Source organism: Alternaria incomplexa, assembly GCF_024043165.1.
Source record: "Alternaria incomplexa strain BMP 0042 chromosome Unknown scaffold_6, whole genome shotgun sequence".
NCBI classification, from domain to species: Eukaryota; Fungi; Ascomycota; class Dothideomycetes; order Pleosporales; family Pleosporaceae; genus Alternaria; species Alternaria incomplexa.
The window spans coordinates 733,095-744,007 of record NW_026249855.1 but is presented as its reverse complement, the minus strand read 5'-3'; the positions used below and the strand labels follow the sequence as shown (position 1 = coordinate 744,007).

Below are 10,913 nucleotides of genomic sequence, written 5' to 3'. Positions count from 1 at the left end.
AATATCTGCAAAAACTCGGAGGATTCAAAATCTCGCCGCGTCTTGGGAAACGGGCCGAAACTGAGCACACGCCCATGGCCCAAATGAACCGAGGTGTTTAGCAGTCGAGGCCTCCCCTATATTTTGGAATCAGTACTAGTCCCCCGCCGAACCTCGTCCGCGATCAGTAACCGGTTCAATCTTCACACCGAAGGGGTGTGTATTGCACCGCAGCTTCTAGAAGAGAAGTACATGTATATTATTAGCACGCGCGAGCTGGAGAATAGCAGAATAGCATCATTGTTACCAAATACATAACCGTCAAAACTGCGGGAGGGTATAAAACCAGCGTTGAGTCTAACCAGACACCTACACAACATTTGGAGTTCAAGAACACACCATTCGGCACCAACCCACACGAAAATCAATAACCAGGCTCCAAGATGCAGAATAATCGTCAACTAAGCGATCCGGTGACATTGCCATCCGGTCTTGTGTTCAAGAACAGGCTACTCAAGGTAGACAACGAAGAAAACAAACGCAGTGCGACCATGTCCCTAACACACCCATAGGCAGCGATGGCAGAAACCATGTCAAAGTCTCATGACCCAACAGAGACCCTTATGTCGGCCTACAAAGCATGGGGAAAGGGAGGATGGGGCGGAATCATAACGGGTACAGAACAGCTCTCACGTACTGATATTTTCAAAGACTAACATGCAAAGGCAACGTGATGATCGATGAGCGTTGGCTCGGAAACGCTCTCGATGTCTCTCTCACACCTAGCACTAACCCCGAACTCATTGCTCAATGGCGCAGATATGCAGAAGCGTGCCGTATCGAAGGCACCCCAGCTATCGTCCAGCTTAACCATCCCGGCCGCCAAAGTCCCCTTGGAGCAGGTTCAAAGGGGCTATTCGAGAAGAACATCGCACCAAGCCCCATCGCACTACAGTTCGAAGACAACATTTGGGCAAAGACGGCGCAAAAACTCATCTTCGGCACCCCGCGAGAGATGACAGTCGCGGAAATCGAAGACGTGGTGAAAAGACATGCCGACGCAGCCAAGTTCCTCAGTGAAGCAGGTTTCGACGGCGTAGAGCTGCACGCCGCACACGGATACCTACTCAACATCTTCATGTCCCCGAAGACCAACCAGAGACAGGACAACTACGGCGGCTCAGCGTTCAACCGCGCCCGCATCGTTCTCGACATCATCAATGCTATCCGCGCTGTCGTCCCGTCTACTTTTACAGTCGGCATCAAGCTCAACTCCGCTGACGTCCAACACTCCAGCGATATGGAAGACGTTATGCAACAGATCGGTTTCCTCAAGAATACCGGTATCGACTTCCTCGAGATCAGCGGTGGATCGTACGAGAACCCTAGGATGATGAAGGGCGACGAGCCACAGCCTGGCGAGAAGCCGGTGTCTGAGCGTACCGCGAAGCGCGAGGCTTTCTTCCTGGATTTCGCGAGGGTGGTTAGGCAGAAGTTCCCAGAGGTGGTCTTGATGGTTACGGGCGGTTTCCGCAGCTTGACGGGTATGCGTGCCGCGCTCGAGGAGAATGCTTGTGATTTGATTGGTTTGGCGCGACCAGCTGCTGTGGACTCGAGTTTTGCGAAGAAAATCTTGGAGGCAGAGGCTGCGGGTGGTGATGTCAGTCTGAGGTTGGATGCTGTGAAGCCGAGCTGGTTGGTCAGCAAGATTCCGGTCAAGGCTCTAGGTGCTGGTGCGGAGAGTGTAAGTCTGGCCCCCGAGAAGTGAAAACGTGGATGCTAACGAATTATCAGGCTTTCTACGGCGCTCAGATTGAGCGAATCGGTAAGGGGCTACCAACAAAGACACCTCCTACCACAGCATGAGACGAATCTGGAAGATCTGGGTCGCTTTTATAATATCTTAAACTCTCTTATATCGTCAGCCATCATTTTATACTCAGGAGTTCAACAATAGATTTCCGGGCATTAGACCATTCCAATCAAGCTTCTACACATTGTAAACTATATCCTGGGATTTCTGTAGATGGCCAATTTCCATACTGTAGATGATGTTTTGCGTTCACTAGAAGACTAGTCAATTGTCACCACGCGGCTAAATGGAAAGTGATGTAGACTGTTTACAGCACGTATGTTTTTGTGTCAAGATCTTCACCACTTTGTGCGTCAAGCAAAACGCGGCGACCTCTCTTCCACCTCATGAAGATGAGAAAGCAGCCCAAGGTGCCCGACTGTGCCGCCTCATCCCAGCCTCGAGATTCACCAATCAACGCCTCGCATTAGGTACAGGTTTCCAGTAAATCGTGCGTTCGACGGAGATCTCCAAACCTGCCGGATGCGGTATACTGAACTTGGCCAATGAACGGTTTCCTTTTGGTACCAGTTTCCAGTAATGGGCCGCCTGTTGCAGTATTCGACGGATTTTAGGTCCTGCCTGATGGAGGAGGTTGACAATAGCCAATGGGCTTGCAGTTTGGAGGGCCGAGTTGCTTCCATGCCGTCTTCAATGGATTTCAAAAGCTGCCTTATTCGGATGACTGCGCTCAGCCAGTGAGAATGCGTTTTATGTACCTAGTTTAAGGTTTTTGGCCGCTGTGCACTTGGAGAGTGCTCCAGCTTTCGATGGTTGTTGAAAACTTCCGAATGCGGTAGGTTGAGCTCGGACCACCACTGAGCCGCGGCGATCCCAAAAGATTTGGGACTTGCACGGCGGGCTGCATCATCGTGTCATTCACGTCTGCTGTGCTTTTTACAACTCGCTGCTTTTTTGCGGCGCCTCCGTCCATGTCTATATGCTCTAATTCGGTGCGAGCATTGTCGCGCTCTCGAGTTTCGCCAAGCAAAACGCTCCTTCCGTTCCTGTACCAGACACCCACGATCCAGCAATGGCAGTCCGCCACACGACCAGTTGCTCGCCGCAATATTCGCATCCCTTCGCGCCCGTACGTTAGCGAGGACATTCCCTTCGAAGACGATGCAGATCTACCGCCTGTTGTCGATCAACAGCCTCCCCGAAAGACTACTATATCTCGCACCGAGCGGGCCGTGTTCCAGAAGTTGTACAGGAAGTTTGATAATGAAGGGCGCCAACAGAAGAAGAAAGACCCTTTGGTAGATGTCGACGAGGTGTTCGAAGAGTTCCAGAAAAATACAGAAGATATCCCGAGTACAGAAGATATCCCGAGACCCTCGCTAGACAAGGTTTTCGACGAAGTGCTGAGAGGCGACCCGCGATTGCGCGCATTGCGTACACAGAGAACGAGGGCTCGATCTAACAAGCAAGATGCCGCTGGTGCAGAAGTGGGCAAAACGCAGAGTAGCAAGAAGAAGGGCTCGAGTGTGGAGGCAGCAAAGCTCAGAGAATTGCGTCTAGCGGAACAAGAACGGATCGATAGCCTCATACGCAACGCACCCACCGATCGCGCCCTCTGGCAAACCCTCGAGCGCGAAGTCTTTGCCAAAGTACGCGACCTCGATCTCGACAACGCCAGCGGCAGCCCCACGAAAGAGCCAACCGCCAAACCCAGCAACAACGCATCGAAGAAGTCATCAGAAGCAAAAGCCGCTTACAAACCCTCCCCACCCTCTACCGACGCACGCATCCTCTTCCACAACTACCCATACCACCTCATCACCGCCGTCACCACGCTACGCACCGAATTCCCCTCCTCCCCCCTCCCCTTCTCCATCCTGCCCACGATCAAAAAGCTCGGCCGCTCCTCGCACGCCCTCGGCGCAACAACAACGCTCTACAAGCACCTGATCCGGACGGCATGGATCCAGCAAGCCTCCTACATAACCATAAACATGCTGCTCAAAGAAATGGACGACAACGCCATCGACTTCGACGCCGACATCCTCGGCCTCCTCGACGCAATAATCAAGGAACACAACCAGGCGAGGAGTGGTGGGCTAGGCAAAGAGATGGCCATGTTGTATGGCATGGAGATGTTTGCTGATGGCCTTACGAAGATTAATACGTGGAGGAAGGTGGTGGCGGAGAGATTGGGTTTGAAGAGTGAGGAGAAGAGGGCGAGTAGCTCGCTTGTTAGGAAGACGATGGGGTCGGATGATCCGAACTGGAAGGGGCGGAGTGGGTGGTGGATGAAGGACGGTAGTGCACAGGGGCCTGGGCCACGCGAGAAGACTGGCGCGCAGGAGTATATGCCGCTTGTTGAAGGCGTTAATCCGGGCGTTGATGGGTCTCTCCCGGAGACGGCGTCTGCAAAGGGCGGCGAGCAGGTCGTTCCGTCTGAAGATGCGGTTCCAGCGAGTGAGGAGACCGCTGCTGAACTGTCAAAGGAAGACGAGCCCACCGATGATAAACGTGCAGAAGTCTTAGTATAGCGTCGTCATGTATAATACACGGTATTGTCACCCCAGACCCAAATATTCATTCCGCAGACAGGAAGTATTCCTTACTTTCCATAACGACCCAGGCCACCATAAATCAGTTCAACAGGGTCTGTAATTATAGCTACACTCCACGCCAATTCAACATGTACACCGACGAAGTTTCCAATATCTACATGGGATTGGTCCAAACGGGCCTGTTGTTGGTCCAGTCAGCCTGCAGGGCATCAATCTTCTCAATAAGCCCCTTGAGAATAAGTGCATCAGGTGTCCCCCTCTCCGCTGCCTCTCTCTGCGCAACCGAGGTATATCCATCCACCAGCTTGTCCAGGTACAGATCTACCAATCTGAAGCTGTTTGTAATAGCCGCCGCATTCTGAGTACGCATATACGTATTCCACTTTGTCTGCAGATCCAGACTTCGCCACGTGACCTGCCGACCGTTGATGGTCTTTGTAATTTGCGGCAGGTAAATCGTTTCGAGGTCGTTGAACATTTGGCCGACCCGGTCTTTCTGGGCAACCAGCGTTTGGCTGATGAAAGGATCAATGTGGTAGCGGATGGCAGCGATGGTATCTTTGACGTATTTGAAGAGCTTTGTACCGTCGCCCGTATATGTATCGAGCGTGTCGGAATTGCGTGCGTCACTGACGCCCCAAAGACCTTCTTTGAGGTTGTTGACCTCACCGTCGAGAAGAACGAGCTCGTTGCTCCATTGGTTGGTATGGCTGGGGAAGACAGCGCCAACCCAATCGATGGCGGACTTGGTCACACCGTTGATAGTGATTCTTTCTGCAACTCTGATGTCGTACCAGAAGCTTTGAACGCACTTGCAAAAGTTGGTACTTGCTTGTGGGTTGTAACAGTTGACCTTGGTCAAAGCACTAGACTTTGTCGGCTTGGCGTATTTTTCGAAGAAGTTTTTGACCATTTGGAATTCCAAGATATGCTCTGTGGCGAAGCGTCCTGTGTTACCGGCAGTGGGCGTTGCAATCTGACCGAAACCCATGTCAAGACAGTCGTTGTAGTTGTTGTAGCCATATGTCGGTATATTTGGGAGTACCTGTGCAGGTGCACGTCAGCGAGGTCAACTTGTAATTGCAAAGGTTCGCCAGGGAAGTATAGCCTACAAAGCCCAACCTTGAAGACTCATGTAAGGTGACTTACGGTCAATATGGTACCAGAGGTGTGGAAGTCAGCGCTAACGATGACCATCTTGCCACCGAGTTTATCGGCGCAGAACTCCTGGGTTTTGCGATCTAAACTTCGTGAAAAGACATGATTGAGGGTCACATCGCCAGATGCACGCTTTGCCAGAGAGCTACTACCGTCCACCACATGTGAAAGCTCTGAACACTCAGAACCTTGGTTATCGGGGCTTCCTCCAGGGCTGGGGCACAGCAGGTCCTGTAGGGGAATGTGGAATGGGGGACCCCAGGGTGTGACGCGTTTGCCAAATCGATGTACCGCTGTGGCATTGTTCGCAATTCCCGAGTGCTCATAAGGGTGGTAAAGAGGATGAGTACCGTCGATCGACGTGAAACCACGCTTAGTAGGCGCGCCTGATTGAAGGTCGGGACATTGGCCACCCTCAGGAAGACCGACCTCACCAGATCCTGGGAGATCCCACGTCTTGGTTCCCCAACCGAATGCTGGCGGAGTACTGACCTGCGCATATAACTTTGCGCCCACGTAGAAGCCATATGTCCACGGACATGAAGCTTCGGTGCTCTTACCAGCTCCAACCTCCATGCGAACATAGCCGTCAGCAACAACTCCGGCTGTTGCGGCCCCAACCTTCCAGCTGTCATCAAAGCGAATACCAAACTCTGCGATGGCCTTGAGATGGGCTTCAGCCTGGCCTGAAGCTAGAACAGAAGCGTAGAATTGAGGTTCCAACAGGCCGTTTTTGTCGCCCGTCTCTCCAGAATCCAGTTCCTTGTCAGCCTGAGGCTCGTATTCCTCAGAGGCGGCTGGATAAGTTTGCCGGACGTCCCATTCCGCAAGATCGATCTTGGTTTCTATCTCGGCAGATAGTGTGAGGCCAGCGTTGAACTCGCCAACCACGCGGACAGAGGGACCGATAGTGACAATGCCAGGGACTCGGAATGTTGCGCCTGGGAAGGGAAGGGTAAGAATTGTCTTCTCTCCCGACTCGTACGAAACCTTGACCATGGCTTCGAGAGTGAACACCGCAGTGACCCTACCACTGTTGCTGAATGTAAGGTACGACTGGCTCAGGTCAAGAGAGCCGCCTGGATTATCGAAATTGAGCTTCGTGATGAGGGTGAAGCCAAAACTGGTGGAGATTTCGACATCTGTGAGAGCCTGAACCAAGACATGAGCATTGAATTTGGCCGGTCCTGTGCCACACTCGACTTTGTCGTCAATGATTTTGGCGATGAATTGCTCATTCACGTCATGTGTGAACTCTTTTTCGATCTTGGGGCTGACTAAGTTGGTGAGCCAGGCAAGCACGTCGGATCCGAACCATCGCTTGTGAAGCTCTTCATGACTAAGAGCACCACTGTGATAGTCGTCTCGCCACTCCTCTTCGAGCCATCTCTTATGATTGCCGTCAAAGTCAGACAAGGAGCGTTTAGATTTACGCTTTGTGCTCGCAGCTGCGACAACGTTGTCCCAGTAGTCGTTCTTGTTGGAAAAGTCTATCCTCATCTGGGTATCACCAGAATCTCGGGGAACGCGCCTGAAGTTGTAGTCGAAAGTCAGATCGTAGACCATTGGCATATGTGACGCTCGCTTCCGAAGATGGTGTGGAATTGTTTGATTGACAGCAGGGACCATATGTTTCGCGACGGCATAGCGACCGGCTCCACAGCCAGCTGGCATTTCCAGGATGGTACCGGGTACGCCGTGTCCAAGTCCGATGTTTTGACAATTGTTGTTCTCTGAGCCGTCAATGCAAAACATCTGGATGGTTTGCTCCTCTTCACTCGGCCCGCCTTGGCAGTTGAACAGTTCCCAATGAGAGCCATCGCGTTTATCGAGAGAATGTTGCAGTTCTTTAGGCGATGCGAGTACAACGAATTGAAATGCAGCATTGGAAGGGTCATCGTCGGTCTTGTCGCCCTGTCCACCAAAGGTGTCGTCCACATTGAGCTCGAAGTCCGTATCGACGTCGTCTCCAGTCGGGGGATCGCTGAATAGCCGATCGAGTGGTACCGGAAGGAATAGCTGTTTACCATCGGTTGGGTCGCAGCAGTAGACTCTGTTTCTTTCCAGTCGAGGGAAGCAGGATTGCCCAAAACCGTACGGGCTGTCCGTGAGTTGCACTTGCTTTCCGACCGGGCAATGGTTGTCGAAGCAAGATCCGGGCTCTCCGTACCACCGGCAGTTCTTCCAGTTCTTGGCGTCTTTCTTTGGGCAGCAGTATCGTTTCTGCATGTCAACGTCAACTGCTTCGAGCCAATCAACCAGAGCATTATCGATCAAAGTCATCGCGTCTGCAATGTCGGCGATTGTGCTCAGAAATGTGCCTGAAAAGGTCATCGTCGTGTCGTCGCCGTTGCAATCCTTGCCGACGCCTGCCCAGTAGCAGTCATGACCCTTAGCCGCAGGTGACTCGCAGCAATATGCTTTGTTTCCGTCTTCACAGTATTTCCCATCACCCCACTTGTTCATCTGCAACAGTACCTCATTGTCATGGCAGCGGCCATTACATGGAGGTGCTTCGCCGCGCCAGTGGCACTTGTCGGGATCTGGTGCACTGGAAACTGGACAGCACAGCTGGCTGTCCTTGCCTTTGGACCTGCGCGTGACAGGCTTCGCGCCACCGCATGGTTGCTGTTCGATTTTGAAGAAACCAGCCTTACAAGTACCGCCACAGTCAGTGACATAGCAATCCGGTACAGTCGCATCGTCCCAAAAGGAAGCGTCATCGGCAGTCATCGCGAGGGCTTTGACAGATTTTGGAGACACGACGGCGTTGAGAGCATCCAAATCATCCGTGTCTTGATCAATGGCCCAGATGAGTAGTCCGCCGAGGCCTAGCTTGTTGGCAAAGTCGATCTTCGCCTTGAATGTGTCTTTGTCATCATACGACACCCATTGATCTTGGTTCCAGGTGATGTACTTGACTTGAGCCTCCTTGTCTAAGAGCACAAAAAGCGATTAGCCTATCTATCACATGTGCTGGTTCCGTCGTGGCTGCTTACCATAGTAAGGACTGATCTTGTGCTGTTTGATCACTTGTTGAATCTCTTTGTATGTCAAAGTTCCTGAGTTGTCGGAACAGGGACCAGGAGATGCTCCGCCCTTGAAATTGCAGCCAGGTCGGTAGCAAGAGGGGTCTGATAGCTGGAAACTGCGACCATAGAACCCCAGCCCGAGATTGAGCTTCTCTGGTTTGATGTCGTTGCGCCAAAAAAGATCCAAGGCTAACTTGATCTCGGTTAAGTTCGAATGCCCATATATATGATTACCGATCGGGTTCGTTGAGTCCCAGATCTAGACACATATGTTAGCGCTTGCTCGAAATAAGATGTTCACATCATCGCTGCATCCGACACCCAGACCAGCTTACAAGCAGCTTGTGGGAAGGGCAATCCCGCAAAGGTGTGTCACCTCTTCATCTCGGCGTCTGACCTTCCGACATACACGAGTGCAGAAGCGGGAGGCAAATATTTGGCTTGACTTACTCCATGAAGATCATAGCTCATGACGTTGACGAAGTCGACGTAATCCACAGCTTTCAGATCAAAATGCCTCAGATACCAGAAGCTAGTAGGAACAGTGAAGGAGACAACATAATGCATGAGCTGCTTGTCGTTCTCCTCGTTAAGTTCCTTCAAGAACGTGACAAAGTTTTTGCCGTCTTCAGGCTTACCCCCTCGATCGGTTGCTCCGGGATACTCCCAGTCGAAGTCCACACCGTCAAATGCGTACTGTCTCATAAACGCGAATAACTTTTTAATGAACAAGGCGCGATTAGCAGCAGTGCTAACCATGTCGCTGAAGACCGGCTGAGTTGCGGTGCCGTTATCGTTGAAGGTCCAACCGCCAAGAGCAATGACTGTCTTCAAGCCGGGGTTCGACTTCTTGACATCTGTGAACTGCGAGAATAGATCGGGGCTAAGGTCGTCCATCGGAACCAGATCAAAAGTACCGGGCGAAATGTAACCGAAGGAAAAGTAGAGATGAGTAAGTGCGCCTGTTGGGATATTCTTGAAGTCCTACGAATAAGATAAGTATGTTGCACTCGCTCTTGGCTGATCTGACGTACCATGCCTTGACATTTCCTGTCATGTGCCCAAGCTTCATAGTAACCGATCACTATCTTCTGAACATCGCCGCCAGAGCCACCAGACCCTGGCTGCTCACAATTGCTTTGGCATTTTGGTTCGTCTTCGGTACCTTTGTCGCAAAACTTCTCCGTCATGCCGCAAAAGCTGTGGGGTGTTAGCTGGTATCATTGAGAATCTTTTGACTAGCATACCCAAATTCTGAACAACAAACATTGAGCGGACATTTGGCACCAGGTATCTTAGCGTCTTTGCCACATTCTGCTTTGGCATCGCAATTTGACCAGCAAACATCGTTGGGACTTTGATCGTTTGTGCCGCAATATTCTTCACCATAGTTACAATATCCGGTAGCCTTTGGGCAGCAGGCTCCGTTCTTGCATGGCTTAGACTCAGAGCATGAATAGTCTTCTTCAGCTCTTGGCTGTAGAGCCCGTGGGGCCAGATGCGGACAAACAGGCGCACGTTCTGTATGCTTTTCTTTCGCAGAATAGTCAAACGGACTGGACTGAAGTTAGCTACGAATGCACCGCTTCTAACAATGTTCATCTACATACTGGATTGGATTGACGCAAGTTGGTGGCGCGTGAGATCTCTTGTGGTGAAATCGTGCATGCGACTGATGCGCTGTAGCAGTGATGAGCAGCACACAGAAGACAATGGCCCACCGTGCGAACGCGGAAGTCAATCTGGACATCTCGGCGTCTAATTCCACTGAAAACAGTAGGAAAGAAACCAAGATCAAGGACTGAAAAAGAGCGTTCTCAGAAGCTCCGTGGGAAAATGGACTCTGTCTATCTTACCGGTACCCACAGCTCAGGTACGTTGGCATCAAGGTTTCCATTTGGGCCTACCGTGGATCCAATGGACGCCTGAATAACAGCGGTCATCGTGGCGGCGAGTAGTAGGCGTGCAATTCGCGCCCCTGCATGCATCGCCTGGCCAACGGACTGAAATTTCCAGATTTGTACTGGCAGAGATGCCGCGGGAAGTTTACCATGCGGCCCAGATATGACATCCCATCTAAATTTGCGCTCTACTGCATTGGCGCCTTCGGGGTCGCTCGCTAAGACATCAAGAAATGATATCAGCTTCTACCCAAGCATTACCTAAGTAGGAAGGACATAAGTCACGCCGACTGGGTGTCAGTTGCCGTCCGGAGGTCCCGACTGCAATGTTTAGTGAGCTATCATGTCTTCAGGTACTTCCAGTATGGGAGCAATGTTCAGCGCACAGTGCTGAAACGTAGAGGCGGTTCCCAGCGCTGGCCGAACTCGGGAGTCTGTCCTTTTTGCGACGGGAGTGACGCTCAGGTAAGAA

At 51.7% G+C, this 10,913-nt stretch overlaps 3 protein-coding genes across 3 annotated transcripts; 2 read left to right on the top strand and 1 right to left on the bottom strand.

The window, feature by feature from the left end:
* Positions 1–422: 422 nt before the first annotated feature.
* Positions 423–1,845, top strand: J4E90_004794 (uncharacterized protein; the record flags this gene model as incomplete). Its single annotated transcript, XM_051434357.1, has 4 exons — positions 423–497; positions 552–654; positions 705–1,723; positions 1,774–1,845. 4 exons carry the CDS (start codon positions 423–425, stop codon positions 1,843–1,845), a joined length of 1,269 nt encoding a protein of 422 aa, XP_051291613.1.
* A 918-nt stretch (positions 1,846–2,763) lies between these two features.
* J4E90_004793 (uncharacterized protein) lies at positions 2,764–4,326 on the top strand (the record flags this gene model as incomplete). Its single annotated transcript, XM_051434356.1, has 1 exon — positions 2,764–4,326. The coding sequence occupies one exon, from the start codon at positions 2,764–2,766 to the stop codon at positions 4,324–4,326; it is 1,563 nt and encodes a 520-aa protein (XP_051291612.1).
* A 178-nt stretch (positions 4,327–4,504) lies between these two features.
* On the bottom strand, positions 4,505–10,483 carry J4E90_004792 (uncharacterized protein; the record flags this gene model as incomplete). The annotated part of the gene is made up of 8 exons (XM_051434355.1): positions 4,505–5,395; positions 5,500–8,444; positions 8,508–8,799; positions 8,991–9,524; positions 9,575–9,740; positions 9,808–10,096; positions 10,151–10,220; positions 10,397–10,483. The coding sequence occupies 8 exons, from the start codon at positions 10,481–10,483 to the stop codon at positions 4,505–4,507; spliced, it is 5,274 nt and encodes a 1,757-aa protein (XP_051291611.1).
* Between the last annotated feature and the right edge of the window lie 430 nt (positions 10,484–10,913).